The sequence below is a fragment of the Parasteatoda tepidariorum genome, chromosome 7, assembly GCF_982258835.1.
Source record: "Parasteatoda tepidariorum strain Cologne lab strain chromosome 7, Ptep-v5.0, whole genome shotgun sequence".
Lineage (NCBI taxonomy): Eukaryota > Metazoa > Arthropoda > Arachnida > Araneae > Theridiidae > Parasteatoda > Parasteatoda tepidariorum.
In genome coordinates, this window is record NC_141761.1 from 87,478,460 (window position 1) to 87,503,302 (window position 24,843).

The 24,843-nt window shown below is 32.0% G+C and overlaps 1 protein-coding gene across 9 annotated transcripts in view; it reads right to left on the reverse strand.

Annotated features, from left to right (window-relative positions):
- The window catches only part of LOC107439667 (uncharacterized), a 392,882-nt gene that overhangs the window by 52,859 nt on the left and 315,180 nt on the right, over window positions 1–24,843 (reverse strand). For 8 of the 9 annotated variants that reach the window (XM_087168223.1, XM_087168215.1, XM_087168217.1 and 5 more), the window contains 2 exons: window positions 24,299–24,340; window positions 16–13,674 (listed from right to left, as the gene is read on the reverse strand). In XM_087168223.1, coding sequence (XP_087024349.1) covers window positions 16–13,674; window positions 24,299–24,340 — 13,701 coding nt within the window. The remainder of the gene's footprint in view (window positions 1–15; window positions 13,675–24,298; window positions 24,341–24,843) is intronic. The other variant, XM_087168218.1, reaches the window with a different exon arrangement.

The window sequence follows — 24,843 nt, forward strand, 5'->3', positions numbered from 1 at the left end:
ATAAAACATACTTACCAACAACTTCTGGTCTTTCGACGGGAGCTTTTGGTATATCTTCTGACATAGTAGCTTCTTCTGTGACAAGTTCTGAAACAACACTGGTTTGCACATGCGTAACTGTTTCTTTTAACTGTTCCATAACCATCACCCCATGTTTAATATCCAAAATATCCTCCATGACAATGGAACTAACATCATGTGTTATGGAACTGAATTTTATGTCTAAGCTTTTGTGTTCCATTTCTTCAGGTGCGATTTCATCAGGTTTGATGTCAGATGTTTCCGGCTGAACAGAATCACTGATAATTGGTCGAATAGATTTGGATAAATCAGGAGCTATAACATCTAATGACTTAACTTCCGTCACTTCCTCTTTTGGAATGTCTAAAGTAACCGTTTCTGGTTGTTCGTCACTAACAATAGGCTTCTTTTTAATTTTTTTAGTCACTTTATGCTTAACTTCGATTTCTTCTGTCTTTTCCGGCTTTTTCTCAACTGTAACAGTAGTAGTATCTTCATGTATAGTTTGAGTTTCAGGTGCAAGTACAAATTCATCCGCTTCTTGTTCTTTTGGTGTTTTATCGCCTTTTTTTCTTTTCAAAGTTATGGAGCTGTCAGAAGTTGTTTCTTCTTCCTTAGGACTGTCAACGGAAATTGTGCTTTCCGGTTTTTTCTTTTTCTTGATAGTAACTTTTGCAGTGTCTGTTGAATCTTCCTTAATGGGGGATTCTTCATGTAGTATTGGTTGCTCGGCTTTAGTTTCTTGCATTTCAGATATAAATACTTCTGGACCAACTCTTTTTACCTTAGCTTCTTGTTTAGGTAAAATATCTTCAGCTCCTTCTATTAGAATTTCAACGTTATCTTCCATTCTCTCGATTCTCGGAATCGAAATAATTTGTTCTTCCTCAAGTTTCGAATCTTCTTCAACTGAAGGGAAATCAAAGATTTCTTCAATTATAGGTTTCTTGGTTAATGTTATTGTAGCTTCTTCAGTTTCACTTTCCGTGCTTTCCTGCTTTATAACCGGGCTGGTTTCTTTCTTTATCTTTGGTTTCTTTTTAAGAGTAACTGACGACTCATCTTTTTCGTCACTTGGAAAATCTTCTTCAACAGCACTTATCTCTTCAGGTTTCTCTTGTTCCTCGTAGGAAGTTACGATTGGTTCTTCAAACTCCTCTATAATAGGCTGTTTTCCGATTTGAGGTTCAATAGTTTCAAAATCTGTTTCAGTGACGTCTTCAATTGTTGGTTTGGATTTTCCGACAGATGCAAATGTTTCAACAATTTCCTTAACCTCAACTACTTTTCCATCTTTTGTTTTTTTATGGACAGCTTTAACTGTACGAGTTTTTATTACTGAAGCATCCGTTTCTTCGGTGACAGTTTCTTCTTCTGGAAGCGTTACTGTAAATGGTGAAAATTCCTCTTTTGAAGTTTTACGAGTTTCATTAGTAACTTTTTCTTCAATTGGTTCAGTGCTTTCTAATACGAAAGGAAGTTCTTCAGAAGGAGTTGGAGTTTCTTCTTCTGGCCTCAAAATTTTAAACTCCGCTGCTTCTTCGTAAATAATGTTAATAAAGTCAAAGTCTGCACTATGTATTGATGATTTCTTTTTTGGTTTCTTCTGTAAAGTAACTTGTTGTTCTATACTAAATTCCCCTGGCGTTTCGTCGATTTTGATTGGTTCTCTTACAGCTAAAGTTTGTTTAGCTTTACCTGGGGTTGGCATTGTAGCAGAAAGTTCATCTACCTGCACATTACTTTCTATTTCACTAACGATTACGTGTTCAATTGTGCGCACAGAAACATTGGCAGTTACTGCACTGGGTACTTTCTCAGTTTTTATTTCTCCAGTTTTAATTTGAGTTTCTATTTCGGAAATTTCAAAGTGATCTTCAGTAGGAATAGTTATACCAGCAACTTCTTCTCGAGGTTGGGTAGGTATGCTTAAATCTGCTTCACTGGTTTCATACTGAATTTCGGATATTTGAATATGTTCTTTAGTGGGAATAGAATAATCAGCTGTTACTGCACTAGGCACTTTCTCAGTCTTTATTTCCCCAGCTTTAATTTCAGTTTGTACTTCAGAAATTTCAAAGTGATCTGCAGTAGGAATAGTTATACCAGCTACTTCTTCTCGAGGCTTTGTAGGCAGGCTTAAATCAGTCTCACTCGTTTGATATTGAGTTTCTGATATTTGGATATGTTCTTTAATCGATATAGAATAATCGGCAGTTATAGCACTAGGTAATTTTTCTGTTTTCATTTCGTCAGTTTCCATATGAGTTTGTATTTCAGAAACCTCAAAATGATCTGCAGTAGGAATAGTTACACCAGCTACTTCTTCTCGAGGTTTTGTCGGTATGCACAAATCTGCTTCACTCGTTTGATATTGAGTTTCTGATATTTGGATATGTTCTTTCATTGGTATAGAATAATCGGCAGTTATAGCACTTGGTAATTTTTCCGTTTTCATTTCCCCAGTTTCCATCTGAGTTTGTATTTCAGAAACTTCAAAGTGATCTGCAGTAGGAATAGTTACACCAGCTACTTCTTCTCTAGGTTTTGTCGGTATGCTTAAATCAGCTTCACTTGTTTGATATTGAGTTTCTGATATTTGGATGTGTTCCTTAGCTGGAATAGAATAATCAGCTGTCAGGGAAACAGGAGATTCTTCCTTTCTCAATTTACCTTCCCTAGTTTGAAGCACAGTTTCTGTCACTATCACATGCTCTTCCGACGGAACAGTGAATTCTGCGACTGCTTTTTTCGGTAATTCTTTGGGAGCAAAAATTTCCTCTTTAGATTCTAATTCAACTTCGGAAATAAGAAGATGACTTTCAGAGGGCAAAGTAAGCTTAGCACTCATCTCTTCAGGCCGAATATCCGAAGAAAGGATGTCTTCTTTCTGATGATAGGATGTTTCCTCAATAACAACATGTTCATCTGTTGGCACAGTAAACGCAGCCTGAACAGTACTCGGAATTTTGTCGGGAATAAAATCTTTTTCTCGAGTAGAAATTTCAACTTCCGTAATTTCAATATGTTCCTTGGATGGAACTGTAATTTCAACTTGAGACTCTTTAGGTTTCTCAAATGCTTTCATTTCGATTTCTTTACTAACCGATTCTGCTTCGGATACAACCATGTGCTCAAATGTTGCTACACTGAAATCAGCTGTGATCGATACCGGTTTAGATGGCATCTTTAACTGTTCTTCAACTGTTCCAGTTTCGACCTCTGAGATGATTACATGTTTCCTACTAGCTAAACTAAACTCTGCTGTTTCTTCAATGGGGCGTTTGTCTTCAGGCAGGTCACCTTCACGGTTGCCAGTCACTACCTTCGATACAATAACATGTTCAGCAACAGGAATTGAGACAGCAGCTTGACTTTCTTGTGGTAACAGAGATGGAATAAAATCACCTTCTTTTTGACTCACTACCATTTGAGAAACAACAACATGGGCCTGAGATGGAATATCCATGACGGCCTTTTTAACAGATGGAAGGGAATCAACAAGAAATTCTTCTGATTGGGAAGTTTCTTGAACATCTGATATTGATAAATGCTCTTGATAAGGAATCGTTATCTTCGCTAGTTCAGTTGCTTCAGGTTTCTTTAAAACTAAATCACCTTCTTTGTTTTGAACAGGAGTTTCGGTAACCTCTACATGTTCTTGCTCCATTATTCTTAAATTTGCTGTGGAAGAAACTGGTTGTTTATCAGCTATAAGTTCTTTTTCTTTTGTTTGTACGTCTACCCTTCCGACGACTAAATGTTCCTCAGTATCTAAAGTATAATCAATATTCACTTCTGTTGGTTTTTTGAAAGTCTCTACTTCGCCCTCTTTGAAATCAGTTAACGTCTCTGATATAATTACATGATCTTCCTTTAGCATAGACAAATTTGCTTTCATTCCCTCAGGCAACTCTTTACTGACGAATTCTTTTTCCGAAGTCTGAATAAGTGTTTCTCCTACAACTAGATGATCTTGGGTTGCTACCGTGAAACCTAACTGAATTTCACCAGGAGATTTAATAGGCAGAAATTCGCCTTCCTTATCGTCAGTTTCAGTAGAAGTAATAATTACATGAGATTCTGATGGGAAACAAGTCTCAGCTGTCGCAGTTGCAGGTAATTTGTCTTTTTCAAGAACAGTTTCTTTAACATTAGCATCAACTGTGGACATAAGAACATGTTCTTCCGTCAGAACACTAAAATCAGCCTTCAATGATAAGGGCTTAACATCTTCTGCAAGTTTGTCTTCAAAAACATTGGATACAACTTCCAATACCGTTATTGATTCTTCAGCGGGAATGCTTACTTGTACATTTTGTTGAGCAGGGGCTTTTTCAGTGATGTATTCCTTTTCTCCAACATCCGGTTGCACCAGCGAAATAATAACATGTTCTTCTGTATCCATTGAAACGCCTGCAACATTAGTAGTTGGTTTTTTCATTTCTTCTAAATTAGCTTCCTTACTTGCTGCTTCAATTTCAGTTATTAAAATGTGTTCACCACAAATCATAGTTTGTTGTGCAGAAGCTTCGCCTGGTTTTGTATCGGGGAGTAGAGTATCTTCAGATACTGGGGCTAAGACTTCACTTACTGTTACGTGCTCTTCAGTTGGAATAGTGAAATCTAATTTTTGTTCTTTTGGCAAATCTTGAAGAACTAACTTGTCTTCTAATTCTCCTGAAGACATTTCGCTAACTACTACGTGCTGTTTTGTAGGAACTGAAAATGTTGCCGTCACACTTTCTGGTTTTGCCTTTTCAATCAAATCACCTTCTTTGAATGATGATTCCGTTTGAGATACTGTCACATGTTCTTCCATTAGTATAGAAAATGGCGCAGTTACCGTGTCAGGGATTTTTATTTGACTTAACTCTCCTTCTTTCTGCGAAGCTATAACTTTCGACACACTCACGTGCTTTTCAGTAGGTATTGTAACATTTAAAGATATAGCCTCTGGTATCTTGGGGATATTTAAGTCACCTTCTTTTAAGTCTGAAACTACATCGCTAATGATAATATGATCAGATGCAGGTAAGTTAATGGCAGCGAAAGTGCTGTCAGGTTTTTTGTCGGGTGCAAGCGTTCCTTCTTTTATGTCGTAATCAACTTGGGTTATAAGAATAGGCTCGTCTTTGAGGATTGTGAAATCCACATTGATTGTTTTAGGCATGTCCATGGATTTCATCTCACTTTCTTTCATCTCTGATTCTACTTCTGATACTAGTACGTGTGTTTCTGATGAAAATGATATACCAGCTACTGCAGTTTTCGGCTTCTCTTCGAAACGCAAGTCATCTTCCTTCGAAGCAACTTCAATTTCTGAAACAGTTACATGCTCTTCAGTGGGTATTGAAAATGGCGCAACGATACCGACCGCAGAAGGGAACTCCTGGAGATTTTCTTCTTTCACGTGACTTTGTACTTCACAAACTTGAATACTATCCTTGGAATCAATATCAACGACAGCTTTCAACTCTTTAGGTTTAGCTTCTTGCTGCAACTCGTTTTCTTTCACTTCATATTCAGTTGTGGAAACACAGAGGGATTCTACTGTTGACACATCGAAGTTTATTTTATGTTCCTTTGGCTTATCAGAAGGAAGTAAAATATCTTCCTTAGTACCGGATGTTATTTCGGAAATAACAAGACTTTGTTGAGAAGATAGTAACATTTCAGCCGTGGTTTTCTCTGGAATTTCGGATGGTACAAATTTGTCAAAGGAGGATTCAGTAGTGACTTCTGAAATTTGAAGGTGTTTCTTCATAGGTAACAAAGGTGTAGCAGTTTTTGAGGAAGGTAACGATTCAACTTTTAATGCGCTTTCCTTCTCTACTTGACTCTGTTCTTCTATAAGTATAGATTGGTGTAATGCTACATCTAAATTAGCAAAATCTTCTTTTGGGACGATTTCAAGAGAAAGTCTCCGAGTAACATCATCAGTATTTACTTCAATTACAGATAATGCTTCTTTTGATGAAATTTCAACGCCGGCCTCATGAGTTTCAGGCTTGTCCGCTGGCGATAAATATTGTTCTTTTGTTTCTGTTGACTGTTCGGTAACTTCCAAAGCCCGCATTAAAGAAATATCAAATTTAACATCTTGCAAAATAGGCTGTTCTTTTTGAAATTCCGATTCCTTTTGATCCCATTGAGTTTCTTGTACTATCACTGAAGTTAGAGGCATGATCTCCGCACCAGCATAATGTAACGTCGGTTGAACATCAGCTTTCAAATCCCCAGATGTATCACAAATTGATACTTCCTCTACAGCTGCCGATAAATTGCCAAGTATAGTCACAGTAGCTTTCTTAGATATAGTGATTTCATCTTTCAAATCGTCTTCTCGAAGCTCAGATGCCGTTTCTGAAATAGAAACTGGATAATTAGAAATTACCTGTATTTCAGGAAGAGTTTCTAAATCTGCGGATTTATGTAACACTGCTGGCGAAGTTAATTCATGAATTATATCTTCCTGGACATTAACTGAAAAGTTTGCGGAAAATTCTTTTTCTGCGCGTTGAGCGTTAGGCAAAATTTCGTCTTTCATAGGTACCTCACTTTCTGATATAAGGATGTCAGATATTTCTACACTTTTTTCAGCTGGAATGCTAAAATTAGCGAATATAGGAGATTGTTTCAATTCCTCAATCAATTCTCCTTCTTTCGATTGAACAATTACTTCCCCAACCATTGCAGCCTCGTGCATATTAAACGAACTTGTAGCTTTAATTTTAGCTTGGGTGTCTAAAGTTAAAGTGTCTTCTTTGCCTGAAGCAATTACTTCTTCAACAAGACAGTAATCTAGGGGTGAGATAGAAGGTTGCAAATTATGAGATTCAGGTACGATTTCTTCCTCTAAATGACCTTCAACGTCTCCAGTCAGAACGTGAGAAGTGACAGAAATTTCATGAGGACTAATACTAATATTAGTTGTATGAGTATCTGGTTTTACTGGAAGCGATAATTCAGATTCCATCTCAACAGTTTCTATCTCAGATATGGAGGGGGATTTAAAACTGGCAAAGTCTACGATAGCTTTAAATATGGAAGGTATATCATGAACACAGTCTCCTACACCAGAAGATGTCAATATTTCCTGCATCTGTAAAGCTTCATTAGTTGCGATGGAAAAACCAGCGTTAGAAATTATTGGTGATTCATCGCGTAATTCCGATTCAGTTATCTCTGGTTGCGTCAGTGAAACTTCGATCGATTGAACAGGAGTGAGTTCGATATCAGCTGTATGAGAAGAAGGTGTATCAGGTATGAGGCATTCACTTTCGCAAGTACCGCAAGTGAGTTGTTGAACAACGGGTAGTTGCTTGTGAGGGATTAAAGTGGCGATAGCTTCTTTTGACGGCATGCTTTGCTGTTCAATGTACTGCTCTGAAGTAAAATGTATTGTTTCTTCAATAGTCATGTGATCTGATTCACTCAGTATGCGTTCAGCAGTTTGTTCTTTTGGCACTAAATCTGGCTGAAGTTCGGATTCACTTAAAGACGTGTTAATCAAATTTATTTGGACCGTTTCATGGGGAATTAGAGAAGACGATACATTGTGTGATATTTCTGTCTTAGGTGTGTAGTCGTTTTCAGAAATTAAAATTTCGTTGCTGGATATGTTATAAGCTTGTTGTGGAATTAGTGAAAATGTAATTTCTGATTCTGACGGCATAGGTGTGGTTTCAGTCTCTGTAGTGTTTTCTATTACATTCATTTGAGAAACTTCAATTGATTCCCCCACGGATATATGAGCCTGAGCACTTTCGGTTTCAGGATTTGAAACTATTAAAGTGTCCAGTTTTGAATCTAATACTGTATCAGTAACTGTTAAATGTGTGAGTGGTGTGTGTGTTTCTGTAGCTAAAACAGGTTGCTTCAAAGGTTCTATAAAAATGTCTGATTCACGAGCATCTGGAAATACTTCAGAAACATTTACAGGTTGGTTACAAACCAAAGTGACGCTTCCTTCTACCGAATCCATTTTCAAGTCTGTAGCAAGATCTCCTACGGATTCTCCTGTTTCTACGGAACTGACATCAAATGCAACAGTTTCTGGTAATGAAACGTTTGCTTCAAATGCATTTGGAATCGGCAAAATCTCCAATGGTAATTCATTTTCCGCAACTTCAGTTGACTTAATTTCAAGAGGATGTGATATGCCCAGAGATGGAGACAAATTTATCTGATCAGGCAACTTGAAATCACTCATCTCATGTTCTTTAACGTTGTATTCTACTTGTAACACAGAAACAGATTCTAAGTTTTCGAATCCTTGATTGGCGGATTTAACACTAGGCTGATCAATCGTCTGATCAAATTTTTCAGTATAATCAACTAAATTAATTTCGCGAATAATTAAACTCTCTCCAATCTCAACAGATGTCAGTGCTTTTCTTTCTTCAGGTAATTGTGAGTCCACAAAATCAGCAAATGTATTGTCTGGTTGTACACCCGAAATTATGACAGCTTTTTCGGGAGCATATGAAAAATCAGCAAGCAATGAAATCGGTTTTTCTTTATCTTTCAAAACTGACTCTTTTTGTCCCGCTTCTACTTCTTCAATTTCTAAAGCGACTTCTAGAGGTAAAACAGTTGAAGCATTCTTCAGATCAAGTTTGGGGAATTCTGCCAGTTCTGTTTCTTTCAGGGATGATTTTGTTTCGCTAATACAGATAGCTTCTTTTGCTAATAAATTGAAATCAGCTGAATGAAGTTTTGGTTTATCTTCTATATTTAATATATTTTCATTATCATTAAATTTTACTTCTGATACTTGTAAAGCTTCTGATTGTGTCAGCTCAAAATTAATATTTTTTTGTTCGGGTTGTTCTTGTAATATTGCTTCTACTTGGCCTGCAAGCAAAACCTCTTTTACCGCGACAGCTACATTTGCTTCAGCTAAAGCTATTTTAGCTTTATCAGTTTCTGCAGTTTCAAGCTGCAAAATTCCTTCTGATATGTTAGTTTGCATTTCAGTAACACTAACAGCTTTTTCTGGTTTATACTCTGTTCGGATAACGAGTTTTTTACCTGTTGGTAGTGGAGCGGGATTATACTCCGTTTCTTTCGAAATTAACTCATTTTCTGCAACTTGTAGAGCTATGTCCTCAACAAAAGATTTCATTGCTTTCACTTGTGTTGGGTGAGATACATCTTGTAAATCTTCTTCATTTACATTTGATGTTGCTTCAGAAATAGCAAGTGCATGGTAGGAAACAACCTCGACATTAGGCCTCTTTGATTCAGGTTTAATGTCAACATCAAGGGCCTCTTCAGATACATTTGTTTCTGTAACTGAGATCGTACACGCCTCTTCTGTTTGAAGAAAAGGTTCAGCATGTTTCCCTTCAGGTCGCCAGTCTTTTGACCAGTCTCCTTCTTGATCAACAACATTAGGTGCTTGAATCTCAACAGCGGTTATTTGAGGAGCAAGCTGTTCGTTTGCAATTACTCTATCCAGGGGTTTATCTTCTACAGATAAGGTTTGCTCTTTAATAGCAGTTTCCGTTTCTGTTACAGAAAAAGCTACAAATGGCGTAAATTCGGAATCCGCAAAAGAGCTCTTAGTTTCTTCAATGCTTTGTGGATGTTCTTTTTCTTGAACATCGTCTATTCGAACTTGTAAAGCCTCATCCAAAGCAAGCAGGGTACCTTCGGCTTGAAATGTTTGCAGTTCTTTTTTCATAAACTCATTCTCTTTGTCGAGGGTATTATCTTGAGAAATTTCTAAAGCCTGTTCTAGCACGTAAGATAATGGTAATTGCTTGGTATTAGGCTTTAACTCCGATTCTAAATCTCTCTCCTTTTGTTCAGTACTTATTTCTACGATTGTAATTGCTTTTTCAGGAACGAATGAACTTTTAACGTTTTCTTGTAATGGTTTAGCTAACGACAGTGGATTTTCAGCTTCAGCAACCTCAGTTTCTGAAACAGAAACAGCGAAATTGGATGAATGTGCTGGCGAAGCATGGGAAAAGTTAGGAACTGCTATTATATCAAGTTGATCCTCTTTTCCTTCATGTCTGCATTCTGATACAATCACTGCTTCAACGAGAGCTATGGAACTTACAGGAACCATTTCATTTTTAGTTTCTGTGTAATCAATGTTAGTTTCTTGGTCGGAAATCAATATTTCTGAAATATGCAAAGCTTCATTTTTAATAAAGTGTGGCAATAGGGTCTGCTCGTTTAGAGTTTTAGGTATATAAACTGACTCTTTATCGTGAAGTTCGGTTTCAGAAATTTCGACTGTTTTGATCGATACAATCGAAACTTGAGGTTGAAAATTTGGCACGTTAAATGAGGTTTCTAGTTGTACTTCTTGGTGAACAGGCAATGTTTCAGTTACCGATACATTTTCTCTTGTTTCAAAAGCTACTTCGGCAATATTTGTATCGGGAGCAAGATCTGGAAGCTCCTTAGTTGCCCCAAGGACTACAGAATCGCTAATTTCAATGAATGCGTCCTTCGATATATTCTCAGTTGCGTTTAAAGATTTCGGTATCGATTCAGTTTTGAGATCAGTTTCTCTAATTTCCGACGTAATTTCAGTTACAGATATGCCTTGACCAAGTATAACAGTTTCAAAAGCTTTTATGGGCTTTAGTTTTTCATCACCAATGTGTTCACCAATATCTGAAGTATCAGCCGCTTCAATAACTAAAGCTTCTTGCACGGTTAACTGCGTTGTGGCATTTTTGGGAACTGTGTCGATTTGTTTCAAATCTTGAGGCGCAATTTCCGAATAAACTTCAGACACTTGCAAACTCGATAATGGTTTCACACTTGAGGTAACTTGTTTTTCTTGATAGCGATCTGGTGACAAACGCATTTCTTTATCTTCGGTTATCATTTCTTCTACATTGACAGAATGGCTAGGGTGAATGCTAAAGCTGCTTTGATGTGGGACAGCTTCTTCAGGTTTCAGGTTGAGAGCTTCCCCATGCACGCTTATTTCTTCGACGAGAATAGGTTTTGCATCAACAGTCGAGAGCTTTGCTCGTAATTCAACGGGGGTTTCAGCTTCCAATAGTTTTTCCATATCTGATGGCTTTATCTCTGTAACTGTAATGTAATTTTTCGTAAGTAACTGAAAATCAGCTTTCTGAGTATCCTCTTGTATTTGTGGAAGAATTTCTTCCCTTGCCTGGGATTCAGTCATTGAAATAACTAAAGCTTGTTGTTCAAGTATGCTTATTGTACCCTTTCGTTCATCTGGAGTAATGAAAGTAGAGGCGTGTTCTTTTCCTTGTGGAATTATTGAGCTTACAAATAAAGGTTTATTCATAACAACTGACACATCAGCAGTGCCTTTTGCCGGAGAAGATTCTTGAGGAATATTTTCAACAACTTCATCTTGAAATAGTACTAAATCATTTTGTTCATTGGATACAGGTATCAATTCTTTTCTGGATAAGAAAGTCGATGTAGTTGACGTAGATTTTCCGCTTATATCCAGAGATACTTTCGTCTCGCTTTTATCTTCAGGCCTTTTCTTTTGTTTCTTCTTTGTTATTGAAACGGTATCTTCTTTAGGCTTGGGTTTTAGGTCTGCAGATGCTTTTGACTCTTCTTCAACATCGCTTCCTTGGTCCAGGACTTTCTCAGGCAAAAGAGTTTCTTCAGGTTTTGTATCTAAAGTTGCCTTATTTAAATAGATTTCTGCAACATCTTCAGGTTTATCAGTTAACGTAACTGATTCGGTCACTTTTTCAGTTTTTTTCAAGCCTTTACTTTGTACGTCAATTGTTTGTTTCGGTTTTTTAGTTTCGACTATAATCTCGACGTTGTCTTCTTGTTCAACACGTTTTTTCAAAGAAATTGCATCTTCAGAAACTTCTACTTCTTCTTCAGGTTTTATAATTTCTTTTGTGACTTTAACACGTGATTTTTTTGAAACTTTACTCGTTATGTCTATTATTTGTTCTGGCTTTACTGTATCCATTGTAATTTCAATATCTTCATCCTTATCAATTCGCTTTTTTAAAGAAATGGAATCTACAAAAGTTTCTTCGTCTTCTGGTCTAGATATATCTTTTGTTACTTCAACTATTGATTTTTTCAAAACTTTACTAATCACGTCAATATCTTGTTTCGGTTTTTTAGCTTCCAATGTAATTTCAACGTCTTCGTCCTTAATAGGCTTCTTTATCTGAATAACCTCTTCCGTTATTTGTTCTTCCGGTTTTTTAATTTCTTTCTTCACTTTTGTTTTTGACTTCTTTAAACCTTTACTTTTCACATCAACTGTTTGTTCTGGTTTTGTGGTTTCAACCAAAATATCAATATATTTGTCTTCGACTATTCGTTTTTTCATCGAAATTGTATCTTCAGACTTTTCATCGACTTCTGGTTTCGTTATTTCCTTTGTCATTTCAACTTCTGATGTCTTTAAATCTAATGTTTCACTACTAATATCAATAATTTGTTTCGGACCTTTACTTTCTACTGTAATCTCAACATCTTCGCCCTCTTTAACAGGCTTTTTTAACTGAATTGTATCTTCCGTAATTTGCTCTTCTTCAGGTTTATCAATTTCTTTTGTGATTTTAATTTTTGATTTCTTCAAACCTTTACTTTTTACATCAATTATTTGTTCTGGTTTTTTAACATCTTCCAAAACTTCAACGTCTTTCTCTTCTTTAATTGGCTTTTTCAAATCTATCTGATCTTCGGAAACATGTTCTTTTTCAGGTACAGAAACTTCTTTGGTTACTTCAACTTTAGATTTTTCTAAACCTTTACTTGTTACATCAATCGTTTGTTTCGGTTTCTTACTTGTTATTGTGATATCAATTTTTTCTTCTGTATCAGATTTTATTAGAGATACTTCAGTTTCGGTCACTTGCTCTTCTTCGGGCCGTTTTGTTTTCTTAGTGGCTTTAGGTTTTGACTTCTTTAAACTGATAATATCAACCTCTTGTTCTGGCTTAGTGGATACGTCGATCTGAATAACATCATCTTGCTTTTTATCTTCAATTTCAGGTTTAACATCTAATCGTGCTTCCTCTTTGTATAATTTTTCAGGTTTCTTTTCTTTTTTCTTCTTTTTGGTAATAGACTTCACGTCTGCAGTTTCTTCAACAGTAACAACATCACTCCTCGTAACATCGAGTTTGGTTTCAGCTATGTCTTCATCAACTGGCTTGAGCTGGAGGTTAATTTCCTCAACACTTGAATCTTCTTCGGTTTCCGGTTTCACGATAAATTCTTCATTTACTGTCTTATCTTTTTTCTTTCTTTTTGAGATTGTTAAAGATGCTGAATCATCTTTTTGAACAGGGACTTTGTCAGTCTCGGTTACAGTTTTGTCTATTTGCTGAGTTACGGAGTACATTGGTTTCGTAACTTTTTTGGAATCAACACTGATTGGCATAGTACCCTTTGAAGAGAGCTCAATATCTATTTGTGTTGTATCTGTCTGAGTTATGTCAGTTTTTAATGTGTCTGTTTGTGTTTGTGTAGTGTCAGTTTGGATATCAACCTGAACCGTTTGTGTTGGGATGTCTTTTAATTCCCCATGAACCTTTCGTCCGAATCCATGAATTTCAATATCAATATCTCTTATCTCTCGTTCTTCCTCTTCTGTAACAATAATCTTTTCCTTTCGTTTCTTTCGCATTACAATTTCATCCTTAGAGGTTTTTTCTGTAAATAAAAAAGATGTGCAAAAATAGTTAAAATTGATACCGTTTTATTTGACGGCCTTTTCCTGTGATTCTTATAAAATGCTAAGTTAAATTTGAAAATTCAGTATACACAAAAACAGTTATATTTATAATTTACTGAAACTAACATTATAGTTTAACATATATCTAAATTGCTTAACAATAATAAATAATTATTTTATAAAAGCTGAGATTTAAAATTAGTTGTTAAGAAGTTTAAGAAAATTAATTATTAATATTAATTAAGAAAAGAAATTAATTGTTTGCATTAGTTTATAAATGTAACCATGACTAATTTAATTATTTATTTAATATAAAAGTTGAGACATATATATGTATTTACTAAAATAACTTATGTATAAAATTCTGTATAAAAAAGTAAGGTATATTAATCTTGTTAAATTTCATTTTTTATTCTATTCCATAAAAATGGAATTATGACTTACAAGCTTATGATTGACTTACTAGCGTGACTTGCAAGATGTTGTATGTGTTCTTTACTATCTAATTAAAATTTAATATTCAAAACATTTTTTCAATAGTTTGAAGTTGGTTTTGTGATATACATATTTCTATCGTGACTTTTTAGAAAAAAAAAACAACAGATAAATTGATTTTTATATCTATTTATATCAGATTTTAGAAGCATTCAATGTTTTTAATATTTGTAATAATTCAGGCTCTGTTGTGTGTTCTTCAGAAATTGATATTAATCTCCGGTTACTATTCTTAAACTTTTCACAATTCTTGGAGGTTTACTCAATATGAGTAAAATTTAAAAATCCAGCATAGTTGCATTTAGAGCTTTTTAAAAAAAAAAAATTGAAAAATCGCCCAATCACTCACTATTGTCCATTCTCAAATCACACAGTCAATTGTTGCAAAGCAGTGAGTTTGTGTGAGAGGTTAATCTGGTTGCAAAAGATGGCTAATTTTCAACTGCTGACACAGAAACTTTTTCTTAAAATTTATTTCATTAAATATGAGTTAAGAAAAAAACTGCCATATGCTTTTAAGAAAAGGTTTTACATTTTAGGTATGATAATATATTATAATCAACTGTAAGTATAAAACATAAATTTTTCTACTAAGTCTTTATATACAATTAAATCGGTTCTTAGTGGACAAGAATCTTGGTTATGGACAATATGCTATGAAGAGAAAAAATTATTAAAAAATGCGTATAAAGATGAGAATGATATTAACATAATCCTCTTGATAGTTGAGTAAGTAAACAAAAGTATTTCTTAATGAATTTCAGTAAAATTTTTATCACGTGAGATTTAGTGACTTCATCGAAATATTAATTTTCTGCGTTAATAAAATTTAAATCCTTTTGCTAATCAGTACAAGTCTTTGAAAAACGAAACTGAACATATTTTTTCTTCCTGTAAAAAAGTTCTACAAATTTAATGGCGTGACAAAAATAATCATTCAATATTTGTTCCTATAGTTATTCAGTAAAATGTCATTCATAAAATAGAGACAATTAACTGAAAATATTTTTAAAATAATATACTACTATCAGAGTTTTTTCTGTAATGTCAATCATAGTTCCGTGACCAAACATTTTCTTTAATGCAATGAACTAACTATATTGCTCTATCATTAAAAGAAAAAAATAATGGGAGTAATTGTTTTAAGATATTCAGTCTTGTCTCAATTCTATTGTTTTAACTGCCTTACAAACTAAATCTTACGAAAACAAACAAACTCGGAATAGTCATGTGATGTTATGAAAGAGTCCAAGACTTACGATAGGATTTGTTTGCTTTTTTTAGGACAGATGCTGAAATAACCTCTTTTATTATTCCCTACAATCCGGATAATAAAAATGGTTTATATTCTCAGTTTTACTTCGATACCATATTTCACTTTTATAATTTCCATATTTTATTCAAAAATTTAATCTCTCTATTTTTTTATGTAATCTTTTACGGAAATAATTTTTTTTATCTTTTCCGTATTTTTATGTAATAAGAATATTTATTGGATCGTTCAATGAATTTTTCTCAATTGTTCAGGCATTAGCTACTGTGTTAAATTAAACTGTTGACGATTTGGTATGCAAAATGATTTGAAGATCACATCAGTTGTGTTTGCTAGCTTATAGATCTATTAAATGAAAAAAAGAAGTTTAGTGCAAATTCTTTAAAATTTAATTATTTTTTGTAAGTCAGATAAGTTCAAAGATGAACGTGCCAAATTAGTATTTTTCAATTTATTTGGTACCACTTTTTTAATTTGTTTGTAGTTACGTTTTTGAAACGTATTTTTATAAAACTACCTGCTGCCTCCGGCGACCAGCTGATTTTGCCTTCTCGTATTGACTTTCACGTATCTGGATATTTAAAATCATACAGTCAAAAATCAAGATATTTCTTGAGTATAAACTCATATTGCACAAGTGACATCGGTTTTATCTTTTAACTTCATTTTCAGATATTGGAAGCTTTGGGTCATTCTTCTAATTTATCAAAAGTGGGTATAGTGCTAAATTTGTGGTTGAAAAATAATTTATTGTTCCTTACTGCATATGATAATACTGTTAACAGAAAAATGTATAGCTCAATGGCATTTTTTAAGGATACCAAAAAAAAAATTGTACAATTAACCTACATACTTATTTTATATTTTTATTATCGTGGTGTCAGCAATTAGAACATTCTTTTGTTAACTCTTTTATTTTTTTGTAAGAAGAAAACGAGCTTTTAATTATTCGAAATTCCTTTCAAGTTAAAAGAATACGCAGCTCTATAGTAATAAATAATACTTTTTAAAGCAAAACGCATTAAAAAAATCATTTAGCCGACTAGTGATGAAGAACTAAAAAATAGCATAACCAAGTAAATAAACCTCTCTATATATTAATGGATTGCCGATACAATGTTTCCAGCTTGAAGTCCATGCAAACCAGGTCAGTTGAAGCATTATCGCTAATTTAGTCCTCACTATTTTCACCCTTAAATCGTCCGCTATTTTTTAAGTAAATATTGGTGCATGATATTAGTTATTTTATTATCATACATAAGAACGTTATTTTTAAAATGTAAAGAACCGTAAAAACTAAAGCGTGAAATATGAAGTTAAGTAAAAAGTAAAGTAAAGCGTTAGTATAAGTATAAAAAGTAAAGTAAAATTTTTTTAAATGTAAAGCGTAAAATATAAAGTAAAGTAAGCGTAAAGTAAAAAGTAAATAAAAGCGCTGAATATAAAAATGTAAAACGTAAAATATAAAGTAAAGTAAATCGTAGAGTATAAAGTAAAGCGTTAAGTATTAAATGAAGTCTAACATAGAGCATAAAGTAAAGCGTTAAATATAACATAACGAGTAAAAAATAAAATAAAGTGCAATCAAAAGTAAGGAGAGTATAAGGAAATGTGTAAAAATAAATTTAAGTGTTAAATATAAAGTAAAGTGAAAAGTATAGTGTAAAGTATAATTGAAGTGGAATGTATCCAGTAAAATTTAAGGTAAAATAAAACAAATTGAAAAGTAAAGTAAATAAATAAATATTTGTTAAATCCAAAGAGATTAAGCAATATTTGCTCATTCCAAAGACTAAAAGAAGCCACTGTGTGGAGAAAAAAAAGATGTTTTTGTTTAATTCAATCAAGGGAATTTTTTTCACCCCATACCAGTAGAGGAGGAAATGAATAGTAGAAGAGATAGTAGATTGTGCCTTGGTCATCCTTTGATTCTTGACGCAAATTTAGTAACCAAAAATTTATTTCTTATAATTAATAAAAATTTTCTTTAATTTCCTTTAACAACGTAAATATTCGGAAACTTCATAAAAAGAATGACCTATAAACCGATTTTTAAAAAAAAAAATGATTCGATAAATTTAAAATAATATATTAAGAATACAATCACGCTTTTTGAGTGAATCTTGGAGTGAATTAAAGAATTCGACGGGCTTTACTTCTACCATTTAGCTTGTCTCGTATCAACAATTCAGTAATAAAAAAAATAAATGAAAATAAAATACGATTCACTGCAAAATGAAGAAAATTGTGATCGCAGCGAGGCGATCACAGGTTACCCATTGGCAAAATGGCTGTTGTCTAATTTTTTTTGGAAAAGAAACTTCATTGGGTTTTCATTTTGAACATCTTTAACTGTTAATCCAGAACTGCTCTATACACAATTTCGCAGACATATTTGAATGCAGCTGAGACACATTCTGTGTAAATTCTTTTGATGACTGAATATACATTGAACAGCCAATCGAGATCAATATTAACAATTTCGGATTGGTACAATGGTGTTTGAAGGAGACTGTAAGCTGCATACACCCGTTTCGGATTCACAAGTTCATACATGAAATATGATTTGAAAGCTAGGCTTTTTTCAATTTTACATGAATAGCGAATGAATCATTTATATTGCGTGGAAGACAGTCTACGGTCTTGTGCAAGTTATTGGGTACGCTGACAGTGGATCCTTTTATCCCTAACTGGTGATCAACACCCAGTTCTCGTATTTGCATGAAAGGGGTTCGGAGAGTCACCATTTGCTCTTCGGTAGGGTTCAATTCTCTCAACCACTTTGGTACTTTTGTGAGGGTCATGCTTGCATTTGAGAACGGAATTCTTTCGTTTTTCCGTTTGTGTGCCACACTTGAGGCATTCCCGCCTACATTCTTTGGCTTTTCCAGTCTCGGTAAGTTTAGGCCTTGGTATCGATTTTTCTTGCTTCAACTCTAACTTTTGGGACCACATCAATCAGTTTGGATCCTCTTTATTTGTGATATTTACCTGAATTAGTATTGAAAATGATCCAGCTTGGTTAAAATTTCTGATTCTAAATTAAAGCAATGAAACCAAAAATATCGTTCAAATGATGAAATTCTCTCTTATTCACAACTCAAAAAGTGTTTATGAGATCTCTCTGGTCCCATATCTCGGAAATAAACTCACCAACTTAATGTATAAAAAAATTAAAAGTGAAAAAAAGAATTTAAAAAAAAAATATTAAACAGCAGTGGTCGCCATAGCAACGCATGCGCACTGTTTACTATTGCTCTTGATTATTGTAGTTGATAAGTGCGGACGCCATGAAATCCAAACCAAGACTCATTTTGCCAATGGGTAATAGAGATCAGTGGCATTTACACTGAAAAATTGAAATTCATTTTTATATTTATATGACACGTTTAATTGGTAATTAAAATGGACTTTTGACAGCTTTAACTTTTTTTAGCCTAGATGAAAGATTTTTCTCTATTAATATACATTTTTTACTTCTATTAGATCCAGAAGTAAAGACTCAACTGATCTAAGTCTTGAATATCAGTACTCAAACATATTTTTTATAGTGCTGAAAAAAAGAAAGAAAAAAATCATTCTGACTAAATTTTGATCTAATGATCTGATTTTCAATTACTAGAACTTAATGTAAATGGAGCGCGGGAGTAACGTCAAATTTGCTAATTAATTTGTGCAGACAATATTTATAGTTGTAAAATAGTACAACAAAGACGTACTTTATCTGAATAAACATATTTTGTTCCTTTCTTCCTCTCTCCCCAAATATAGGGTAGCCACATTCTGGGAAATATAGTACTAATAGTTAGGTTTGGAGAGTGGTCGAAGGACAACTACTCTTATGTTAATTTTGATTTTTCGTACTTCGAGAACTTTTTAAATCGATTTGAAGCGTTTTTACGCACAATTACAAAATTCGTTTATCTAAAGATAATTCCATGTAAAAATAATTTTTAATAATTATTTATTATTTTTATTACTTTATTTATTAATAAAAAAAAATTAATTGTAAGGTATACAAATTTTTACATCGTTTTAAAAAATGCAATTTTATAAGGCAAAATGAAAAATCGGTTGAATAATTGCTAAGAAAATCAAATATTAAGTAATTTATTTTAATGGAGAAACGTTAGTGGAGAATAGGACTTATTCGTTTGGGGCAACCGTGGATATTCGCCATACTATTATTGATGCCAATGGTGCTTAAATAATTTTCGCACGGGCATTACTTGTGTTGTGTTAATAGGTACTGTTTTAATGAATATCTAATATACAAATAAATTAAATTTTTGTTCCCAGCTACCTAATACAGGGTTTTTACGGTCTCAGAAAAATTTCTTGATTGAGGTAGAAGTTAATTAACCACAATTAATAGATCATGAGTTGACCCTAAACTTATAGCACTATGACAAATAAATATAGTTCATACTGATTTTGATAGGATGGAATTCTAAAAATGTGTTTTGCTTAATCAAACAATGTAAAACCATCGGGAAGGACGAAAAATAAATAAAAAATAAAATAATTATTTAAGCTTTATCTATTCCTTATTATCTACTTTAGCTTTATTACTCCTATTAAAAAATATAATGTATATATATATATATATATATATATATATATATATATATATATATATATATATATATATATATATATATATATATATATATATATATGTACGTATATATATATATATATATATAAATTGTTTTTTTTTATAAATATAATATATAACATACATTAAAACTACTTTTAATATAGGCATTACTGATTAGTACTCTTTATATAATAAAATCTATAAACTTTGAAAAATATAATTTAAAAAACAATCTGTTTAGTTACACAAAAAATCAGGAAAAGGCCGTCTTCATAAGAAATAAATCAATATTCATGTTATTTTAATTATGTTAATTTTGAATTCTTCGTTAAAGATGGCAAAGTTTTTACATAATTTAAAAAGTGTAGAGTGTACTTTTATTCTCAAATACTTTAAGAAATTCTAATTTTAAAAAGATATTAAACGTTAAATTTTTAAAGAAATAAAAAAAAACACTTCACTTTTTAGAAATTTCTAGAATTTGAGCAATTATGATAATTAGATTCAGCAATTAAAACCGAATAGGATTTACACGTTATTAATCAGTCTATTTAAACCTTATTTTGATTAAAAGAACATTAATGTTAGTAAAGTTAAAAAAAAGTAGTGTGATCTGTGATGGAAATGTACTTATGACTATCTTGAATAAGTATTATAACACTTATGATAACAACTATAAAATAAAAACATGCCCATTAAAAAATAATTCTAACAGCATCTATAAAATTACATCGGTTTATTATAAATAAAAAATAAGCAAAAATAAAATTAATGTATAATGTTAAGACGTACAGTTAAAAACATACCATTTGATTTGACTAGTTAAAAGTTTATAAATAGGATATTTTATTGTAAAAATTTTGCCATCTGAATAAAGCAGTTAAAAGGTGAGATTATTATGAATTAGTTATTCGTGAGAATATTAAAACAAATATAAAAAAAATTTACAGCACATTAGCCTCTAAAAGCACATCTTTTGGTGTTTCTTGTAAGTTGCAAATTGCAGCAATTGTATTATATAATTTGATTAATTATAGTCAATAAGAAGCCAAAGTTATGTATTAATTAATAATATTAGATGTAGATGAGCCATCAATCAATCAATCTTCTTAAATTAAACAGCATGAGTGTTTAGTTCTTCTTGAAGCAGAAACTGTGTGATTTCGCTGTTGTTTCCAATGTTAAGCTGCTGTCACCGATATAAGTTTCACTTCAACACAACCAGAGATAAGAATTAGCAAAAGCTTCAACGATAAAAAGCATTAGAGAATTATTTATGAGTATCTATGTTTCAATTTGTGTTTTGTTACATAAATAGCTTTAATTTATTAAAGTTATGTAATTATTTTAATATTTAGCATAAAAAGCTTTAAAATATTAAGTACATTTAAGATGTTTGCTTTGAAATAAACTCGATCAATGTTTTATTCTTTCAAAATAAAGTTATATGCGAGATGCGCGATTTTCTTAGCCACTTTGTTGGTAATTCTAAATTTTACACCATTGAAATTTAGGAACATCGATCAAATTAATTATTTCAAGCAAACTCTTTATTTCATAGATTGGTGCATAGATTCTGTCGGTCAAAAGATATTGTGCAAAGTTTCTGCGATATTAGTAAGATGACATGTTTTTCCTTTTTATATTGAGTATAAAGTATCGAAATTTTGCAAATAAATTTGTTATCTTTTAATTCTAGCTTGTAATAAATATAAACTATCTAGTGAATAATTAAGATTAACGTACGGAAAATTCGTATTAAATTTAAATTTTTGATATAACGCATGACAACAAACAATTTGTAAAAAAGCAGCAACTGTTAAGATCCAGTTATGGTGAAAAGAAAAAAAGTATTTTGTACGTGGGTTTGATAATCATTTTTTGTGACTAAGTTGGTTCTAACGCTTTCAGTATGAAATCTAATTTTAAAAAAAGGGTGTGAAGAACTGTGAACTTCTTACGATAATACTACACGGAGAGAAAAATTCCGACAAATTTACCGTATTGCATGGTAAAGAAATCTCTGATAAAGAAAATAAAACTTAATTATGGTAATTAAACCAAAATATGCGGTATTTCACCCATTCATTCGGTAGTTTTTCATTCATATGGTAATTATTTTACTGGAAATTTTGACTTATAAATTATAGCTCTTATTACAATACATTTAGTAAAAATACTAAACTGAAAAGCCGTATGAATGGTTTTCATGCCATGGTCTAAAGTATTATGATAAAATTAATCAGTTTTGCCACATTTTCAAAATTTTAATGCAGATTATAAAACAATATTTTATTGTTAATTTTACCAAAATCATTACCAAAGCGCTTCGGTTAAAATTACAGCGCTTTTCAGTTTCCTCATAGAGCCAGAAACATGGTAAATTTTACCATATTCTGGTAGTTATGACCATACTTTTTCTCACATTGTAAAAAGAACTATACAAGATAATGAGGATACATGAATACGAAATTTGAAACTCAAACGCATAAAGTTTAAAAGTAAAAATTTATACTGTGTTGGAGGTTAATCAACTCGAAAACTGAGCACTAAAAGATTTTTAAGAAACGTTAAGCTTTGTTTTTTTAGGAATAGTTATTTGAGGCAATGCGACAAAATGTATACACCAATCTATTGATTTGAGAGTATTCAATTACATTATTGAAAATAACTAATTAATTTTCAATAATTTTATCAACACGTGAAATACCATTTAAAAAGTAACAAAATCTTTAAACATAATTGAAGAGTTTAGTGAAAGAAAAAGGAAAATTTGCATTGCAAAAAACGCTGAATTTCTATAATTAATTCTCCATTGTGACTGTATGTGCAGCATATAAACTCGAATCTTCTGTTTTTAGAAAAATGAATCATATTTATGATATTTATACGATTACTGAAGCTTTTTTAGAGTCACTAAAATTTCACGTAAGCTCTTCAATTATGTTTTTTTCACTGCTAATGCAACTGCATTATTATAGAGGGTGTTCCGCAGTGGCCGCTTTTAATATATACTTTTATTAAACCTTGTTAAAAACGGAAGTAAAAGGTGTATGAATAAAAATGGTATTAAAATCTAACAAAAAACCACAGAGTAAAGCGGAAAACATCAAAACCTGTTTGATTACGGGAAGAAACAAAAATGAGTTGAAATGCAAAAACACTTCAAAATCTCCGCTGACAATCAAACAGGTCTTATGCTTTCCTTCTCACCATTCTCATAAGTTATTTGACAGATTTCAACAGAGATTTTGTTCTTCTTTTCTCTCTTAAATATTAGTGCGTGTTCTCTAACATGTATACTTTAATGGATTTGTGTTTAATCATTTCATGCAGACGGGACATCAGTGTTCGCTTTATACCTTTTTTTCTGATTCTCTAATTACAAGCAAAAATATATTTTAATATTTACAATTATAAAAAACAGTTAAATAGTTACTAAAAAAACTGTTTATTTGTCAAAATTATAATTGCACTAAAATTCAAAAAGATTGTTAAAAATTTTTGTCCCATAGATATTGAAAGAATTATCAATAATTAATTTTGTAAATTAGAAATATTTTAAAGTTGAATAACTGTTTCGTTCTCTGAGATTGAAGTAACAGCAAATAAGTGCAAATTTGAAAAATTATTGTTCGGAAATGGACCGTGTTTGGAAGATTGTAACTTAAAAGCAAAAAAGACAGCGGTGTTTCACGCTGTGTTTCCTTTCATAACCATAAATTATTAAAAAGCTGAATATAATATTATTCACTTATTTTGACATAAATTAATACGAAATAAGGAAAAATAGTATAAAAATAATGTTTAATTAAAAATTCTTTGTTAAAGGGTTAGCGAGAGTCCAAAAAATATACATAATTAGAGCATTGATTACCTCTATTGATTGCAATGTTAATTATATGTATTTTATGTTCTATAGATTTGCACTACAAACATAGATGGGAAAAATATTACTTAAAAAAGAAAAACAGCAATTGAATACTCTCAACAATTCAAATTATTGTTATAATATTATTCGTATTATAGCATTATGTCCTGAAAGCTGAAACACCAAGTAAATTTTCGAAATGATTATTACTTATTAGTATGTTTTAATTCGATAATAAATGTGAATTTCAGTTTTAATGAAGTTAGAAATATTTTAATCTGCACGAAGCTGCAAAGCTGGAAGTATACTTTAGTCCAGACTCTTGTTAGCTAAAGAGTAAGAACCAAATATTATTTTTCGAACCTTCATCCGTTGGAAGAATTTCTTTATCCTTTTTCGTCATAACTGTAGGATATAAAGAAAAATCAGAATTGAGTCATAAATTTGAAATCAAACTATTTCTGATGAATTAACTTTCTTTGGAAGTGCCATTATAAATCATTAAACTTAATATATATTGACATATAGATTATTATAAAATACATTTTTATACATAGATTATTACAATAAAATTTTTCAAATGAATTTGCATAATATGGATAATTTAACATAAAACAATAGTTCAAAGTTAAATAAATGAATTGTTAGTCCCCAATTTCTTAAAGCTTAAATTATTATCTCCGAAATTAAAAGGCAAAACGAATTTTGATTTTAAAATTGCTCTTCAAACAGTAGTGTGTTATTTCTATTACTGCAGAGTAAACAGATATTCTGTCAATTCTTTGAAACGAATCAGAAATTAAAAAAAAATTAAGAGTTATGCAATAATTAAAAATAAATTTAAAGTTCCTAAAAACTTCTCGAAAATAAAAGCAAGTATTAGAGAAAAATTGAAAACTCAATTTAAA